The 20,197-nt window shown below is 45.3% G+C and overlaps 1 protein-coding gene and 1 long non-coding RNA gene across 3 annotated transcripts in view; one reads left to right on the top strand and one right to left on the bottom strand.

The window, feature by feature from the left end:
• The window catches only part of Ankrd55 (ankyrin repeat domain 55), an 82,932-nt gene extending 78,005 nt beyond the window's left edge, over positions 1-4,927 (top strand). For both annotated transcript variants that reach the window (XM_041663188.1, XM_041663187.1), the window contains 2 exons: positions 2,226-2,318; positions 4,400-4,927. In XM_041663188.1, the coding sequence (XP_041519122.1) occupies positions 2,226-2,318; positions 4,400-4,521 (215 nt within the window). In that variant the 3' untranslated portion in view covers positions 4,522-4,927. The remainder of the gene's footprint in view (positions 1-2,225; positions 2,319-4,399) is intronic.
• A 1,821-nt stretch (positions 4,928-6,748) lies between these two features.
• Positions 6,749-17,272, bottom strand: LOC121455893. Its single transcript, XR_005975552.1, has 4 exons — positions 16,919-17,272; positions 8,585-8,749; positions 7,567-7,743; positions 6,749-6,933 (listed from the first exon to the last, which is right to left on the bottom strand). It is a non-coding gene; the product is annotated as an uncharacterized LOC121455893 (long non-coding RNA).
• Positions 17,273-20,197: the final 2,925 nt, after the last annotated feature.

Raw genomic sequence — 20,197 nt, 5'->3', positions numbered from 1 at the left:
TGACACCTATAACGGTGGCTCCTCCTTATTTTCATCAGTGACACTGGAGGAGAGATTTTTATTCCCGTTTCCCACTTTCTAGATGAAGCCCTTGAGACTCTTAGAGGTTAGCTCACCTGCCTACGGTCTCAGAGCAGGATAGGAAGGGGTAGACAAACAAGCGAGGCCTGCAGGATTCAAGAACATCCCTTCTGTAAGGCTTAGGTCTGAAATGTCCTACAAAACCTTGTGCACAGACACGTAAAGTAACTATTGCAATCCCCTCTTTCCACAGAGGTGAGCGACATAAAGTGTCACAGCACTTCTGGGGATATCAGGATCCCTGTAAACACAGACTAGGTCTGGAATAAGTGAGCTCTAAACAACACAGGTAATTGCTGACTTTAGTATTTAATGTCATCCAGGAGGTGTGTTCCCTGAAGGTTCCTAAGATACCCATAAGAGAGCTTTCAGCTATGCACAGATCCATCCTGTCCCTCAGAACAGAGCAGAAGGCCAGCATGGAACCTTCCAGATCACTATCCACTCTCCCATCCAGTATTTCTTTGCTGCCTAGGGAAATAGGAGAACGTAAGTTTTAAGGTGAGATACAGGTAGTCTGGAACACATTTAGAATTCTCCAAGCCTCAGGGTCCTCGTTTGGCAAATGAGGAAGATAACAGTTGTCCAGGCAGAATGATACCACGCCCACAGCAGCTGGTGCCATCCTGACACCAGTGGGTTCTGAATAAACGGCATCCATAACTAGCTCTATCTAGTCATATGGATTTTTTCTCATGCGTGACTCCATCGGGGATTGAAAATATTCTACTCAAGAATGTTTCCTCTCTAAATGATGGATCCTGGGGTTATTTTACTTTTAAGGTTAAAGGAATGAAACATAATGGCAAAGTACCAACCACATAAACAGATCTTTGCTCCTTTTCTGTCATACGGCGCTGCTTAGGTGGCTGCCATGCATAGTAGGCAGAGTCCTGACTCATGCTCCCCTGTCCATTATTCTAAGGATTGCTTTGTCCAAACAAAAGGAAGGCCTGAACCCAGTGGACTTTGCCGAAGGCAGATCCCTTATTAGACTACTAGGCAAAGACCTGGTGCTTCACTTGCAAAGATTCTGATTAATCCATTTGGGGTGTTATTTTTAAACTAAACGTAATCTTACCATTTTACCAATAAAGAGTCTGGAGTCAGATGCTGGGGTGAAAACCTGCTAGCTCAGAGAGGCTGAGAAGCCACCCACTGACCTTCCTCCTTAGCCAATGTCCCAGAAAAAGTGAAGTTCTGTTCAATAGTCCCAAACCAAAAAGGCTGCCAAACTCAAAGTCCCTCCCTCCTACTTCCTGCGTGTTTCTCTGTTTCCCTGTCTCCCTCTCTCTATGGCTACTTCCTATCAACTTGTCACTGGCTCCACTTCTTGACCCATGGTTGATCTTATTTAACTAATGCAATCTCAGGGTTCACAGTATGATCAAATATCCTGCAACAGGGTGTGGCCAAGACAGCAGTAACTTTAACCTAAGCTCACCTCATAGTCTGTGCAGTTGAGAAACACTGTTCTAGGGAAGTGATACCCTAGACATCGCTCCAGAGATGCCAGGATAGGTGATAGCGCTAATCTACATGACTGGTATTTTTCCAACTTCAAATTTTATCAGTTTAACTCTTGAGAGCAACTTGTTGTGCTTGCTTATGACAGTAAATGCCTTATGAATGTGGCCAGAGGGCTCAGTGGGTAAGGGTGCTCTGTCACCTAGTCTCCTGACCTGAGTTCTAGCCCTAGGATAGCAGAGGAAGAATTTTTATGTGGTGGAAAGATTAGTTAGGTAGCACATAACACAACCCAGAGCAAAGCCAGAGGCCAAGCTTAATAGCTCATGCCTACGATGCTAGTGCTCAAAGGGCTGAACTCCACACTCACATGAGTGCGTGCGTGCACACATACACACACACACACACAAATTTTTTTTAAGTAAAACAAAAACCCCACTCCCCCCCCCATGACACCCCCCCCCCCATGGATGAGTAAATTTAACAAAACGTTTTGTTTAATGCCTTCTCATTTAAGGCGTGAGTGGCGTGTAATAGGGTGTGGCCATTATTATTGCCATTGTGTGTGCTACTTTACGGGACCTTCAACAACTCTGACACCTCTCTTCTCCACTGGACTTTATGGTTTGCTTTGGGTTGAGTCTCAAATGAGTGATACGAATGTGTTTTGTTCCCAGGACAAACTCTGCAGCACCTCTCCCCAAACAGACCCAAATTCAGGGATCTCCCTCTCACTCGGAACAGCCTTGCACCTCTGCCGGACCAAAAATGTAAGCACTCGCACCCCACCCCACCCCTCCCGTGCGTTCTCCACAAGCACTAACATGTCTAGACAAACACAGAAGCACTTCACTGCCTTTCTATTTTTTCAAGAGTGTCAGGTGCCAATACTTGTGCACAGAGAACATCCCTGAAAGGTCCTGGAAATTAGTAACGCCTACTTAAAAAAGAAAACCTTTTCTCCCCTCAGGGAATTTTGTGTGAAATGCAAACACAATAGCGGAAGTGTGTTTAGCTATGTATTGTTTAATGTCTTTAAGAACGGACCTTCAGCTGGGTCTATTGGGGCGTGGCTTCAATGCCAGCTTCTCAGGAAGATTGGCAGTCCAAGTCTAGTCTTGGGTGTCTCATGATGGAATCTGGAGCCAAGTCTCTGCTACATGAGACAAGGCTCAGGAAGGGAGGGGGTCCGAATGTGACTGAGTTCTTTGCTGGGTGAGACCTGGAAACTATTTACTTGCAGAGCAAACATTGCTAAGAAGAAAGGAAGTGCTTGGTTTGTTGGGGCTTGGTTCTGCTTTGTTTGAGGCACGGTCTCACTGTATAACCCAATGTGGCCTTAAATTCTCAGTCCTCCTACTTCAGCCTCCCAGATGTAGATTTACCAACCAGTCTGTTCCAACATGCTTAGTTTCTTTAGTCAGCTTTATTAATTTATAGTCACGCTATTTTATCTAAAACTCTTGTAATATAAAGCATACTCTCTTAGACCAGAAATCTTCAAACTGGATGAGCCTAAATATCACCTGATATGCTTATTATAGTGATCTAACACCCAGAAATCATGAATTTATATATCCTTACATCCATATTAGGAGGCGGGTTTTATCACTACTCCCATTAGACAGGCATGAAAACTAAATCCGGAAAGGACTCCCCAGCATCACTACGGTAGCACCTAGCGCAACAGGGAGCACGCATAGTGCCTCATGCCTGCAGTGGTAGTGCTCAAAAGGCCGAAGCAAGGCGACAGAGCGTGAGGCCAGCCTGTGCTACATAGCTGCGCACACGCATACAGAGAATTAGCTGCCTCGTGAAACAAGTCAACTTAGTTTCTTCTTTGTACACAATCCTACCCTGTTTAACACACACACATACACACTCACAACGCCTCCACATTCAACTGTGAGTTAGATCACTTTAGAACTGCCCTACCAATTCCAGACAAGTTCCTAAACCTTTCCCCTCTGTAGCTGCAATAACAACGCGATCCTGATGAGACCGTCAGAGGATTAAATGAGACAACATACTTACATGCCTAAGACACTGGCATATTTATTTACACAGAGTGAGTAGGCAAGGCGCCCTCTGTTCCCTAGGCTAGAGTCTGAACGGGGCCAACCAAGAGTTCTAGGACTCTGAGTCAAGACAGTGAACTATGGGGTCGTGGTACAATGTCACCTTTTCATAGTGATGTCAACTCAGAGCTGGAGCCATTTGTCCAAAGTCAGAGAGGTAGAGGTAGAGAGCCGGGATCCCTCCGTGACAGGCTGATCCTCTGCCCTTACTGATTAGTGCCAAGAGAGGATTCTGAGTGGTGTCCGAGAGAAGCCCCAGGCAGCACTCGCTTTCAGTCAGCTCCTTGACCTCGAATGTAGCCTGGTGAAGCCAGAGAGGCCTTCTCAGTTAAATTCAGGGCGACAAAGATCTCTAATCAGTTTTGCTGAACACAGAAAAAAAAATCGAACAAGCTGAACTCTTTCTAAAAGAAACCTGAGAGCCTTTGGAGGTTTGCATCAGAGCTAATGTCTCCAGGCTCGTTCAGAGCAGCGTGCTGAACTGCTCCAGCGCCAAGTGCCCTGCCAGGCACGCACAGCCAGATCACGTGGAATCCGAGCTGTCGCAATCCTGTGTTTGTGCATTTTTCAAATCCCTGATGTGTAGTAGGCCTGGTTAAATATGAACACACAGGTTTTCTCCTTAGTCCAGCTCCCACCAGCACAGGCTTCTTAGAATGTGCTTCTGCTCCTTGAGAAAGCGCAGGGTTCTCCTGCGCCATCCCGTAGGAGCCTCTGGGAGAAGCAAATCTTCAGTATCTTTCATTCTATCCCCTGACCCTTCTCCAACCCAGTTCTGTCTGGAGAACCCCTGAGAACAAACCGAGTACTTCCAGCGATTCCAAGTCAGCGGGGTCACGGCCCACCAGGTGAAGAGAGCAAGCCATCTGCCAGTGCCACCCACGATGAAAACTGACTGGGGTGGCGCCCTGTGGAAATCTAGAAGATCTATATTTTTCAACTTCTGCGGGTGAGATTACTCTAGTTTATATGAGCAAAGTCTTAATTTAGTTAGCTGTGTTGTTCTACAAGCCATTCACAGTTTTATAATTCAAGATTCCTTATTTCAAATAAACATCCTTCCTAAATGTGCACTTAAAATCTTCTGGTGCGCACACACCAAGTCTATGAGTTCCTGTGAGCCCTGCAATTCAGAAACAAAATACATCACTGGCAGGAAGATTCAGTATGTTTCATTCATGTGTATGGCATGTTTGCTGGTTTTTTTCTGGGGTGTTTTGGGGTTTGGGGTTTTTTTTGTTTTGTTTTTGTTTTTGCTTGTTAGATGATTTTATGTATTTTTTAAGTGTATGCTTTGCTGAATAAAAAAAAAAAAACGTTTGAGAAAAGTAAACCCTAGGCTTGCTCTCCACATTTATTTCCGTCTTGCCTCGGCCTGAGAAAGCTTAATTAAAATCCAGGACTAATTTCCTATCGTAGTCACAGGGTAGGGCTACGAAATGCACAATCTTCTGCAAAATATTTTCTGAGATTGTCAGCTCTTGGCTAAGACCCAGGTCACTTGACAGCGTATGTGTTTTGTCTCTGTTATTTAATTATTTCCACCTTCTGTTGTTTTCAGCCACATCTGATGCCCCAATAATAAGAAGGGTCATGGGAGCTAGCAGGGTGTGCTTCCTGGCCTGACTGAATTTCCCACCGTTCCTCAAATATTGTGCATGTTAAGAACTCTTTTCTGTTTTAAAACAATGCTTTTTTTATGCCTTCTAGGCCTTCCCAAAGTTGAGGCTTAGCAAAGTTCTGAAGACTACTGTTAAGTATTTTGAAAATTCCTGGTTTTGGGGTCCCTCTGCCAATGCAATCAGCGAAATCAAGCAAAATTAATAACATCAGGTTTAATAAACAGAGCAAAGCAAAACAGGGCGCTCCCAGGTGACTCTCAGAAATGGGAGGAGAAGAAATCACAGGGCAAGTCCAGGACCCAGGCCTTAAATACCCTGGAGGTGTGGTCTTGAGCATCTCAGGAGGAGGAGTTGCCCTTTGGCAGGCTTTCTGAGGGGCGGAGTTAGGAGAGGGAGGAAGGGAGCTGAGGCAGAGCTTCCCCCTAAACAACTACCTCTTTCACTAAGGTGGTGTAGCTGGAGGCCTTGCCCAAAGTCAGCTGAGGTGACAGTCACTCCACGTTATTGCAAAGTCTGCAGAGTTTGGAACCGCATTACATGTAACATTTGCTACTTTATATTAGGGTTATTCTCTCGTGAGAAAAGATGCTGCTGTTATGATATGGAGCCTTCTTCTCGCGGGCTATTACAAGACACAAGGTAGACTCTCACACTCTGCCTCCCCACCCTAGGGAGTAAGGATGTAAAGAGGGTGTTGTCAGGGGCAGGAGTGGTTAGAAGTGATGAGGGCGAACACGTCCAGTCCCTGATGGTTGTGCTTGAGGCTATGAAAGAGAAAGCAGATGGCTCAACCTCCTGTACTGAGCAGAAGCTGAGGGAAAGCAAATGCCCTATCTTACAGAGGAACCTTTTCTTTTAATTATATTTATTTATTTTACATCCCAACCATGGTTTTCCCCCTCTCCTCCCTTTCCCCTCCACCCATCCCCACCCCTGCCGCTCCCTTCCCCCATCTACTCCTCCTCTGTTTCTGTTCAGAAAGGTGCAGGCCTCAGCGGGGATACATGGCGTTCCCTGGGAAAGTGAAATCGAAGAGATTTCATGGGTGCACTGGGGGCAGGTGAGGATGGGAACATGAGGGATCAGGTTCAGGGGGATGGATGGAGGCAGAGAAAACTGAAAGAGATGACTGGAAAGGGGGAGCATTTCAGGGTCGAGGTGGAAACCTGGTGCTAGGGAAATGCCCAGGCATCCACAAGGATGACCCCAGCTAAGACTCTTAGCCATGGTGGATGCATAGCTTGAACTGGCCATCACCTGTGAGCAGGCAAGACTTCCAGTAGAGAGGGACGCCAACCCAGCCACACAACCTTTGACCTAGTCTGTCCTGTCTGTGGGATGTGCTGGGGTAAGGGTGGCACAGAGATTGTAGGAGTAGCCGACCAATGACTGATCCAGCCTGAGACCCATGCCACCAGAGTGAGTCCACCCCTGGAACTGCTTGGAGCACAGGACCCAGAGGCTGGATGGCCCAGAGACCTAGGATAGAACCAAATGCAATTGGAGAGCACAAAGTGTTTATGTAATGATGCCGAATGATATTCTGCTATACTTGGTGACCACCCCAATTGTCACCAGAGAGCCTTCATACAATAACTGGTGGAAACAGGTGCAGACCTGACACCACGCGCTTCTGCACTCTATGCGCCACCATACAGTTCATGAACCGGGCAAGGGGCTGGAGACTGAAACACACAAAGACACAGAGACAGAGACACAGGTCATCCTTGATGCCAGAATGCCCCAAGAATGCCCCCCTTATTGTGTTCAGGGGCAGCTTATATATGGATCGTTAACTGATAGCCACGCCCCAGCCAAACCCACCAGAAACCACTCTCCTGCCATCAGGGACTCCTAAGGGTCTCGTGCTCAGAGCAGCTGTAGGCACTCAGATCAGGGGAAAACAAGTTGATTACAAGAAATTCAGGATCTGGGTTCACAGCTCCCAACACAGACCCACAACTGAACATTGGGCTGAGCTCAGGGACTCCTGCTAAAGAGAAGGAGGAGGGATTGTAGGAGCCAGAGGGGTCAAGGAACCTTTAAGACATAGCTTCCAAAGGGTTTTCTTTTCCTGACATTTTGTTTGTGGAAGGCTTTTGTCTTTGAAGCCTACCTGTTTGTAAGCATCAGACTGTTAACTTGTTCAGTGTTTTACCAGACTACTTTAGAATCCATTTTCACCCACTAGAAAAATGCCTTTCTCTATTCTACCTAGACTAGTCAGGATAGGCCAGCTTCTGCTTCAATAATAAACATCCCCAAAGTCTCGTTGGTCAAGGCATTTTGTTCCTCAGCCACAATAGAGGGCCCCTTACCCATTGGCAGAGTTGGCTGGTATAGATTCCATCTCGACACGGTTTCCGTGGTGATCAAAGCTGAGGAAATGAGCTGTGAATCACCATTTCCTCTCACGTTTCCGTTGCCAAATCAAACTGTGTGAATGTGACTAACCTCAAGTGGGGGAGAAGTGCAGAAGTTGAGCCTCTTCGTATCTACAGGAAAGAGGGAATTAAAATGTTAATAAATGATCATAACAATGGCCACACTAACCGAAACGGAGAGATGGAGAGAACCCCTGATTGAGTAGATGATAACAAACAAAATTTTAAATGTATTCATCTACGGATAAAGCCACTATCACGTAACATCTGGGTTGACTTAGGCACACACACGAAGAATTTTCCAGTATTGGGCCTTTTGTTCAATTTGGCATGGGAATTTTTGTTAGCTATAAAGATGTGGGTGCTGTTACTGCCACCTCTTCAAATAGAGCAGCTGCCCCTCTGCCACGAGGTCCATGGCACAAGTTGGTCATTGGCTGCTCTTTAAGTGACAAAACTAGAGCCTGAGAACTACAGTTTGCATCTTAAATGGTTGTCAAAGGCCTGTGTATTAAAGGCATGTGTCGTTTGTTTCCGTGTATAAACAGATTGTTTCATTTGACTTCCTCTGTCAAGATCTATGATTGGCCCAGTTGTTCCCCTCTCCCTCTTACAGACAGTGTGAGGCAGAAAGACAAGTTAAGAAACTTTCTCCCCATTACATAGCTAATAAATGACCTAGCCAGGCTTACTAAGTAGATTTCTTTTGCCCCAATGCCCGCACAGAATGCCCAAACTATCACTTTGCTGGTCCAGAAACTCATTCTCATCTCATAGTACAGTAAGTCCTTCTTGACTTGTATGCAGTCTGTCTGTCTGCACAGGCAAGGTAAAGCTACTGTCACTATGGGCAGGAAGTACACAGAAACCTGGAACCTTGTGTTTAACCATCAGGGCTATGGGAAGTCATGGTTATTTTTCTCCATATTTCTTAGTTCCCTGTGGAAATCACCTGGCTTAACACTGGTGTCACTTCTGCTAGTGAATACGTAATTCCATTGTTCTCGTCTTCTTGGAAGAAAGCCAGTGTAAATAGATTTCTGCAACTCCAGATTATTTATTTTTTTAACTCGACCAAAACACAGCTTGACACTCGTGTGATTTTTTTAGAAAAGCCCTGTAAGTAACAGAGGGAAGACAAACATAGTCATTAATGTTGCTTTGACCGCTAGTCTTTTAAATTAGCCCGTGCTTGTCCTCCAGCAAATGCTTCCTGGCACTTGGAAAGTGGTCTTGAAAACAATCCCCTGGAATCCTCGACAACAACCCCTTGGAGACATGGTTGGAATGAAGTAACTAAGAAAGAATCATATTTGACCTTAGCATGAAATATAATACCTGAGCAAACAAAATTTTAAAAGGTGTATGATAACTCTTGCATATAGAAACCTAGTCTCTTAGCACATCCAAGGAAAAAAACAACATTTAAAGTCAAGCAGTTAAATTAGAATTGCATATTTTCCAGATATTAACATGGAAATAATCAATACTGGTAGATGAAGACTGCCAACAAACTTTCTGTGTAGCTTTGTGGTAGAAGGTTTGCCTGATGAGGACATTACAGCTCCAAGGTGGAACCGAGGTGACATTTTTAATTGTAGATATGGAGAGAGAATAACCAGAGTATCTGGAAGAGTAGAGAGCAAGAAAGTAGTAGTCTGAGAATGACCAGCAGACTGAACTGGACCGTGGCAGGGGTGGGGGGCAAGGACAAAAAGAGGAGAAAAGGGGGAGAGTGAGAGATGAAGAGAAAAGGAGACAGAGAGAAAACCAAAGGAAAGAGAAAAGAGAGGACCAAGGGGCACAGGGCATAAATGGCAGGGTTATATAGGAATCAGAAGCTGGGGGAGGGTTAGGGTTGGCTCCCTATGGGCTGGAGAGGTTTAGGGTAGGGGGTGGGTGAGAAGAGTTGAGTGCTCAGGTGTTGAGTGAGCCTAGAAGCCTGCGTCCATTACAGTTAGCCATTTGTTTTGAGTTTCTTTTGGACCTGACACCTAGCATGTGCAAGGCTCTGAGTTAGATTCCTAGTGCATGCATGCACACAAGCACACATGCACGCACACGCACACACACACACACACACACACACGTATAGCCTCTCAAAGTAAATGCCCTCCATCATGACTTCCACTCAAGTCTTTAGTTTTCTTGGGTAATTTACCAGGTTCCAGAATATCTTTAGAAGTCAAATCTGGAAATTAAGTAAATTACATCAAAAACTAGAGCGTTTCCAGTCAGCAGGGTGTGCACACACAGCTGTGACTAGGAGGATAAAAGGAGTTTTCACGCAGATGTATGAAAAACAGGAAATGAGTTGCTGATCATGAAATCTCTAGTCTAAATTTTTTATTAATGTCAAAACACCTTGCAGGTGCTAGCAGTCTATAGGCTACAAGAAAGCCATCCAATCAGCTCAGGAGAATGAGGTACTGAAGGGAGGAAGTGGACGATTTTGAACACTGAGTTCATCTGTAAGATAGGAAGTCAGGAGCAGGACAGAATCATTGTAACTGACCACGTACAAACAGTGGATGCAGGGACACCAGATATCCAACATCTCTAGGGGGGATGGACAGTGGACCTCCTGAGTCCAAAGAATGAATGTGTAACCAGAGTTTTCAAGATAAAAGCCTGGGTTCCAGTGGCACCAACAAGCAAGATTTGGCCACTCATCCTGGTCTGCCGACTAAAGACACAAGTAACAGTGATGAACGGGGAAGGCAAGAGAGATGAAGGGGTTCAGAGATCCCCAAGTCTATTTACAGGGCATTCTCAGGAGCTTTGGGGTTAAATGGAGAAAGAATTGAGGGAGGAGCAAGAGGAACAAGCAGTTAAGTAATCCATTTAATGTGTGGTCTCCTTGGTCACTGTCTTAGTTCAGATTCTGCAAAACAGCACAAAGAAGGAAGGACTTACGGATAAGGGAGAAGAGAAAAGGAGTCCTTGTTGTCTGAGAAGACAAGAGTTCTCAGGAGATGATTCTTTCTGCTCCAGGGGACAGCCTTGACCTCATCTGGCAGGTTGTCAGTCCTCTGAAGTTTAAGTTTTCTTAAAATCAAGATCACAGGTTTATAACAGTGGACAGGACAGGTTAGGCAGGCACTCCCCCGAGTGACTGGCATGTAAAAGGAGACTGTGCATTGCTTTCCTGGGTGCCCAGACCTGAATAATCACACAGAAACTACATTAATTACAACACTGTTTGATTAACAGTTTGGGCACATTCCTGGTTCTTATATCTTACATTAACCCATTTCTATTAATCTATGTATCACAAAGTTGTGGCTTACCGGTAAGGTTCGGTAGCCTGACTTCACCTTCTTTCTCCCTGAATTCAGTTTAGTTTTCCTGCCTACCTCTATTCTGCCCTGCCATAGGTCAAAGCAGCTTCTTTATTAACCAATGGTAATAAAACATTCTCACAGCATATGTAGGGACTCCTACATCACTGGCATGCCAACCTGCAGAGGTGAAGCATGAGATGCAGGATTTTCTTTCCCCTACATTTAGTTCCCCTGTGGGCCTGAGTGAGAAGTCAGTGCTCTTCAGCAAAAGCAGCTTCAATCAGAAGAAAGAATAAAGGACATTATTTCTATTGCCTCTATTCGTGTGATGCAGTACCACCCCCAAAAGCTTTAAAGATAAGCCACGTATACACATTGAGCACTCAGACACTGATAACAGATAGACAAGTTATGAGGAACCAACCAGGTCCAGAGATGTCTCCCCTGCAATGAGCAAGTCAAAGCCTGGGCTCGGCCTCAGCAAGGGATCCACTTTCCTCGACTAACACTTCATGTCACCCAGAAGATCCCTCACCCCAAAACACTTGGTTCTCACTTCCCAGAAGGATCAATACGACACTGGAGAACATTCACACAGAGGAATTAGTGTTGGTGAAGGGAGGAACTAAAGTCCATTCCCTGAAATAATATGCCCTTCCCACCTCTAGCAAATAAAAGCAGTAAGATACATGTGGACAGAAGAGTGGGTAGATGAATGAGGCAAAACATTCGTGATTCTTCCAGGATGTTCTCACTTGATCTCCAAGTGTTCTACTTTTCTGCCTACCCATTCACATGAACACACACCTCTTGCCATTATTGGCCAGTCCTAGGGGTTGTCACACAAACAAACTATCAACTGCCATGCGCTAGGGGGCCAGAAACTGACTGTGGAAAAGTGTTGCATTGAGATGGAAATGAAGCTAACTTGCAAAGACTGAACAAAGTGGCTTACAAACTTGCTCAAATCAGTCTGGCTCTGGAGGGTCAGACACACCGAACATCAATCACACTGACATTCAGGAAAAGGAGAAGCAAGATTGGCCTCAAATGTCGGTTCACAGGATAGTTTGGTGGGCACTTGTCATTAAAGCTGAATTCTGATCCCCAGAATCCACATAAAAGCCAGGACACAGTAGTGTGTGTGTGTGTGTGTGTGTGTGTGTGTGTGTGTGTGTGTGATCCTAATGCTCTCAGCAACATGGAATGTGAAGATGTACAGTCTCTGAAATCTCAGCCTCTATTCACGGTAGGAAATAACAAAGAGACAGAAACTCTCAAACCAGGTGGGAACTGAATATTGACACCTGAGGCTGTCCCATGACTTTCCTATGCCCTCCATGAGATATGCACAGCTGCATTTACACACATGTACATGCACACAAGCTCACACACAAAGTAACCAAGTGGTGGGGTTCACAGATCTAAGAGAACAAATACATCTTCTCCTCTGTATTCCATCAGGGCTCAAGAAGTGGCAGAAATTTAATGACACCCATGGGCCATGAGCATCAGGTTTCTTCTTCATTGAGTTAAGAAGCTCATTGGCCCAACAAGTGAACACAGAGGCTACTGCTAGGCCAAACACCAACTGTATTTGAAAACACTTACTACATGTAGCCGCTAAATAAATGAGAAGAGCCGAGTTTCGGAAAAGAATGCGAGAGAGTAAGAGTACGCAGGAGACACAGTCAGGCAGCATGAATCTCACAGAGAAGACAGAGCGATCACCTCAGACACACAGGACACTGAATTCCAGAAAACCTGAAGACCCACGGCATACCTAGCCCAGGGCGCTCAACAAGTGGTTTGGGAAAGGGGGAGAAATTGCAAATTGAAAAAATGCAAGCACTGTCCCCTCTCCAGCCCGTGAGAGCACTTCTATATGGTTTCCACGCTATCACATGTGAGCACATGAGAGGTTTCCATGCTCTCGAACATGCAAGCACAGCATGTATGCTATACTGTGTGCCACAGTCCATATTCAGCAGTAGAAACTTGAATTTCCACAAGGTCATTTGTGTTAGCATAGTAAGATAATGAAGGAAGATTTTTTTATCATTTAATTAGCTATATTTTTCTTTTTATTTTTTTTTTATTTACTCTTCTCTCATATAATACATCCCAACTGCAGCCTCTCCTCCCTCCGCTCTTCCCAGCCCCCACCTCTCCTCTCCACCAGGTCCACTGCTGCTCCGTTTCCCTTCAGAAATGAGCAGGCCTCCCAGTGATAGCAACAGATATGATATAACACATTACAATAAGACTAGACTCAAACCCTCACATCAAGGCTGAACAAGGCAGCCCAGTAGGAGGAATGGGTCCCAAGAGCAGGCTAAAGAGTCAGAGCCCCCCTGAACTGCTGTTTTGTTGTCTCACAAAACCTCCTCAACCACAGCATGTATGCAGAGGACCTAGAGCAGACCCATGCAGTCTCTGTGACTAAAAACAAATTATTATGGGGTGTTTGCTGAAGCCAATGCTCACTAGTTAACCAGAGTCCAGGTTTAAATCCCATACTGAAGAATTCTTGTGAACCTCCTGTTGTCCATTGGTGACTCGAAATTAGTCACAGCAGAAATATTTCACCATGACGATGGGACAATTGGGAAGTCTAATTTTCTTTACCATTTTTCTTGTTTAGATAGTCCTAGATAAAAACATTTTTTAAAAAATATTTCAGATTTATAAACACTCTAAATTAAACTACAACAATATTTTTTTTGAGAGACAGGATCTCTCTATGTAGCCCTGGATGTCCTGGGGCTCACTGACCAAGCTAGCATCACAGAGATCTACCTGCCTCGGCCTCCCAAGTGCTGGGATTTAAAGTGTGCACCAACACACCTGGCTCTTAAATACAAAATGTACAGGCTTCCCTTTGGTGAGGCCGACGATAGACAACTGATTTTGAAGGTAAAGATAATATGCCTGGGTTTTGCTGTATTAAGTAATAATACCTTATCGGATACAATTTAATTCAGCATTAGAGGAACTCATGCACTATTGCATGTGTGAGTCAGCACTGCACCCAGAACGGGACTTCCCCTCAAGGTTCATCACGAGTTAAACACACCTTTATGCGTACTCACAGGGGACCACTGTCTCTCCCTGGTACATACCCTGCAAGCCTCATAACAGCTGCAGATAAGTTAGTCAGGTTTCTGTTCAAGGTAAGCAGCTTGGTCTTAACACAGATGACACTTCTATGGCTCACATCAGGCAGTATTAACACCCCCACCCACTCACACTATTAACACTCAAGAAGTCAATCTGTATGCTCCTCCTCAGCTCCTCTTCTATCTAAGAAATAAACAGAACACCCAGCAAAGAACACAAGATGAGAAGGAAGAACATATACTGCTTTCCTCGAAGCTAATTCTTCCACAACGAAGAGAATTGCTATGGTTTGGATATGACGAATGTGTCGCCAGGATGAGGTGGACAAGGATGAAAGTCCTATGGATGAGTAATGGTGACTCTGTAAGAAGAGGGAGAGATGGGCACACACGCCACGCACATACACGTACACTCACACACATGCATGCACACATGTAGTCACACTCCTTGCCTCTTCTATGCTATCCCAGGACTGCCAGTGAGAGGCCGCCATGCGATGTGGCTTCTCTACCTTGGACTCAGAACTGTGAACCAGAATAAGCTGCTTCTCCGGGTCTGAAGTTATGCTGTTGATGGCAGAGAATGGCCTAATTCAGAGGAACAAAGTTTCTACATATACCCAGGCAAGATATAGATTCTTTCCACAGAAATGGATATGGACAGATTTGAATTGCTTGGTTAGTAACTGGTATAGACAGTGACTATTGTTACCATGAAGAAAAGTTAGTGTGCATGGCACCAACTCTCAGACTTCACCCAATGGCAGGGCAGCAAAGCTGTAGAGATCCCACCCCAATGAATCAGATATCACCCAATGGCAGGGCAGGAAGGCTGCAGAGACCCCCACCCCAATGAATCAGATATCACCCAATGGCAGGGCAGGAAGACTGCAGAGACCCCCCACCCCAGTGAATCAGATATCACCCAATGGCAGGGCAGGAAGGCTGCAGAGACCCTACCCCAATGAATCAGATATCACGCAATGGCAGGGCAGGAAGACTGCAGAGACCCCCACCCCAGTGAATCAGATATCACCCAATGGCAGGGCAGGAAGGCTGCAGAGACCCCCACCCCAATGAATCAGACATTACCCAATGGCAAGGCAGGAAGGCTGCAGAGATCCCACCCCAATGACTCAGACATCACCCAATGGCAGGGCAGGAAGGCTGCAGAGATCCCACCCCAATGACTCAGACATCACCCAATGGCAGGGCAGGAAGGATGCAGAGACCCCCACCCCAATGCCAAGGTATAGAAAGTTTGTTTCTTGAGACAGTTTCTCACTCTGTACCCCAGGCCGGCTATGAACTTGTTTTCCTTTGACTACCAGCACGGTACTGTACTATACTATACTATACTGTACTATACTGTACTATACTACACTACACTATACTATACTACACTATACTATACTATACTACACTGTACTGTACTATACTGTACTGTACTATACTGTACTGTACTGTACTGTACTGTGCTGTGCCGTACTGTACCATACTATACTGTACTGTACTATACCATACTGTGCTGTACTGTACTATACTATACTATATTATAGCACGTATGACCTGCATTTGTCTCCCCACCCCCACTTTTTTTCCCTTAACAACCTGTTCTCTGGACTGGGCTGACGTGTTCCTGCTAAAAATACAAATGACTGGGATACATTTGTACATTTACTCATTCAACAAATATTTACTGGCTGCTTGGCTCTGCAGCAAAGAGTGCGCAGACCAGAGAAAGAACAGATTGATAAGGGTACGTGATAATGGACTGTCTTAAAGTTACTGGAGAAAAGTCACGAATTTGACTCATATGAATTACTCAGGGTTTTTTTTTTGTGCGTGTGTGTGTGTGTGTGTGAGTGAGAGAGAGAGAGAGAGAGAGAGAGAGAGAGAGAGAGAGAGAGAGAGAGATTTGAGACCAGTAAAATTACTTTTAATAAAACCAAATATTAAGTCTATTTATTTTCTTTTTTATTTACTTATTATGTACATAGTGTTCCACCTGCATGTATGCCTGCAGGCCAGAAGAGAGCACCAGATCTCATTACAGATGGCTGTGAGCCACCATGTGGTTGCTGGGAATTGAACTCAGGACCTCTGGAAGAGCAACCAGTGCTCTTAACCTCTGAACCACCTCTCCAGCCCCAAATATTAAGTCTAAACATTGCTTCTCTCATCTCTCTTTTATTCTTCCATAAGTCACAGTCACAAGATCCTTTTGTGAGACTATACCTGGGCATGGCAGCATGTACCTGTAATTCCAGCACTTGAGAGGTAGACAGAGAAGGCTCAGGAGTTCGTGATAATCCTTAGGTATGTAAACAGATGGAGGCCAGTCTGTGCTACACGGGACCTTGTTCCAGAAATCAAAACATAGACCATAATTTACTATTGTAAATACTAAAATGAATAGGTAATCCCAGATCTGCGGAAGGATTAAGAGTTTGAGGCTAGTCTGGGCAATATAGCAAGTCTGAGCTAACAGTCTGAGCTACATAGTAAGACTCTGTTTAAAAAACAAATGCTGAGTATAAGCAACACTCAATGCAAATTAAAGAGATCGTCCAAGGTACTGGCACTGTGCCTCTTGAGAGTCCCAAAGCTCAGGGATGGAGGCTTTTGTCCCATGGCTAGGATGTGAGCAAACCTGGAATGCTCTTACAAAGAGTATCTCCCTGTCGGAAACAACGAACTCGCAGTACATTCCAAAGCTCTCCTGGTCTCAGCATCTGTCTCCCCCCCCCTCAACGATCCCTCAAATCAGCACACCAGTTCTGCATCCGTGGGCCTACAAGAAAGGAGACCCGAGTCTCAAGGTTCTAGAACATGTGAGGGAGGAAGGGGTCCTGGGAACCTGCCTCGTTTTTCACCACCCACCTCCAATCTGGTCAGGGCCCTCGGTTCTCAGTCCTGGAGATTAGTTTCTCTGATGGAGGCTATCACAATGCAGCGACTTTCCTGTACTCAGTTCTTATCCCAGGAGAAAGGCCAGGTTCTTCAGGCTAATGGATTTTGAGTTTCTTTCTCTTCTCTCAAACCTTCTTTCTCTTCTTTCTTTCTTTTTTCTTTCTATTTTTTTTCTTTTGTTTGGTGATAGAATCTCTTTCTGGAACACTGGCTGTTCTAGACATCACTCTGTAAACCAGGCTGGCCTGAACCGCCCAGAGATCCACCTGCCTCTGCCTCCTGAGTGCTGGAATTAAAGACGTGTGCCGCCACACCCAGTTTTCATCCCACCTCACACTGTTTTTAGGAAGTAAAACAGCCTGGGTTTTTTTGAGTTCCTGTTTTTCCAGGTCACTTGTTTATCTTGGAGTTATCTCATGAACTCTGGACAGACACCTCTGCGCACAGTTTCCTGGAAGTGAAGATCAGCAGTGAGCGTCACACATCCAAGTGTAAGTGAATACAAAGTTGGGGAACGTGGAGTCCAGACAGTCTCTCCTACGACAATTTCAACATGAAGCTAGTTCCCATGACAGAAGCTCAGAACAACACGTTCCAGGATCTTCTCAGGTTTGAAATTTAGTTATAGAACACTTAAAAATTAACTTGATAGGATGTGATCTTTTGGCTTTCTGTGACTTGAAAATTTCACCCCCATGAGTATATGAGGAAGGGCCTGTTCCCGATTAAGGATAATCTGGAGAAGGTGTCTTCTTGTTAATGTTCGAAGAGAAAAACGTGAGGGGAGAAGATGGTCCATTTAGTTAGTCTCCACCATCGCTAGAGTTCTCTTGGCTGCAAAGAAAAATACTCGTCAACAATGGCTTTACTCCTTTCATTTTAAACTGCCATCAAAAGTAGGGTGCCGTGAAGCAGGAGAAAGTATCCAGTCTTCCATACGTCTGATTGCTTATTCTCATCAGCCAGTTCCTAGCTCTCATTTTAATTCCTTTTCCATAAATAAAGATTGGTTACACACGAACAGTTCTGAATACCTGTTGTGTACACTGGTCCAGGTGGGGAAGCGACTGTTGTGCCCTCTTAAAGCTGCCAGTCACAGGATGTCAGCCCAAATCCCCCGGGTGGTATTTGTGCAGATAAGATATTATAAAACCTGTCAACTCTCTATCTCAGCTAAAGGGAGAGCGGTCCCCTCAGAGTCGGTACAGGACGCACCTGGACATCAAATTCTCAGCTCAGAGGTTGATCTGCAAAGACAGGCAGCAAGCTCAGCAAGCAAGCAGGGAGCAAGTGTTTTTTGTAGGAGTCGGGTTTTTAAGGCGAGAAAAGGGAAGTCTGCTAGGGTGAGTTGGTAAGTCCTGACTGAACATATTAGCCAAACAGTGAATTTTGATTGTTGGACCTTGGTGGTTTGTCTCAGGAATGAATCTGTGGCCAAATAAGGGAATAGACCTTGGAGGCTAGCTTTAGGAATGGAATCTAATAGGTTTTAGCAAGAGGGAAAAAGGTAAAAGGCAACAACCTGATCAGCGCCGTGTTTCCCATGCTCAGGCCTGCGAGAGCCCTTCACTCAGGTTCTGACTGACATTTATAAAATCTGTTGACTATTTTGTCCTGTCTGGATCCCAGAGACTCCATAAAACCCGATTCCCAATTGAGTTTCTGCCACTAATGGCCATGACTCCCTTGGGTTGCGTTTCCTCTGAGCATGCTACAATATAAGGGAAGAAATGGAAAAGCAGGAGACAATGCACTTAATTTAGAGAAATTCTTGAACTGTGCTATAAAGAGCAGATTTCATTAGGAGGAAGTTTTCAGAAGGCATTGGATGGAGAAGGAAGTGGGAGCCACAGCGAGGGGCACTGACCAAAGGGACTTTTCACAGCCAAACTATGCACCGAGGAGAGAAACGAAACTTGCAAACAGAAACAGACAATTAAAGCTCCAGCAAAGGAGGGAAGAGAAGAGAAGCAGATGCAGACAGGTGGCGAGTTTGGAAGATGAGAAAACCATGGGTTTAGTCAAAGTCGTCAGTAAGGAGAGGGGTAACTAGCGGCTGGTAAAATCGATCGGGGTCATGGGTTTGGGCTGAGTTCCTTCGCTGAGCTCCACATGGAGTCACTCCAGGTGAAGTTCTATACTACCAAGGAAGTGACAGCCAAATGGGCACACAGCCCAGCTTCAGATGGCCAAGACAAGGCTGATCCACCCTTGTGAGTGAGGAAGGTGTGAGCGAGGAAGGTGTGAGGGGGGGAGGTGTGAAACAATCAACTCATTCTTTTCTAGCCCTGCTTGCCTGAGCCCTTCATTCTCTACCAAGTTTCTTCGCTCAGCGCTTCAGACCCTCATCTTGTTGTAAAATGAGTGCCACACAACTCTAGCATCACAAATCAAAGCTAGCTAAGATCTTTAGTGGACAGTACTTTCGTCTGTAGACATAGCCGACCTAGTCTGGTACATCGGACCTAATTTCTAAGTGTTTCACATTACTACAAATAGTTAACATTCACAAGGTAGTTCAAAGGTACAGCCGCTGTTCTAAACTTAGTCCTCATGTTTAAACCTAGCAACGATCCGATCAGCAATACCCTAACTATTGCCGTACACAGTTTGTAAAAGTCCCGAAGCTGAGAAGAGATGAGACGAGGATTCTTGCCCTCGCTGGCTGGCTATGACCCTAGCCTCTAACCCTGCACAACTGTTTCCTCAGAGTGTCTGACTGATGTTGAAACAGTCAGCACTCAAGTCCTCAGGGTTTCTTTTCCCTTGGTGTGTAGGGGGAAGGGTCACTCCTAGCCCTTGGAGGGAGGTTAGTACGAGGTTCTGCCTGTGAGTCACTGTGATGTGCCCATCTTCCCTGGATCCTCCATAAGGTCATTTACTCTGTCCCCTCTCCAGAAGTCAAGTGCGGAAGGTAGCAAAGGGGGCTCTGGGGCCCTTGAAGAAGGGGAAATTCTGACATAAGCTGGCTCAGTTCCCTTGCCAAACCCTCGGTTAACCTTCAGTGTTATCAAACGGCTGATGTTCAAGAGTTATTTCAGTAGTTATGATTTACCCTCACTCCCTGATCAATACATGGCTGAGGTCAACGAGCCTGTCAGGTGATGTTTATCAGGGGGCTTCCAAAACAAGCTGTCATGAACAAGAGTTGGGACTCCTTGTCACAGTCAAATCCAAAGGAGAACCTCAGTGGGGGGCCAGAGAGATAACTCAGCCGTTGAGAGCATGTACTGCTCTGCCAGAGGATCT

The sequence above is a fragment of the Microtus oregoni genome, unplaced genomic scaffold, assembly GCF_018167655.1.
Source record: "Microtus oregoni isolate MIOR12 unplaced genomic scaffold, Mior012 000014F_ref0000157, whole genome shotgun sequence".
Taxonomy (NCBI): Eukaryota; Metazoa; Chordata; class Mammalia; order Rodentia; family Cricetidae; genus Microtus; species Microtus oregoni.
Note: the sequence above shows the minus strand (reverse complement) of the source record. Positions and strands in the feature narration are given on the sequence as shown.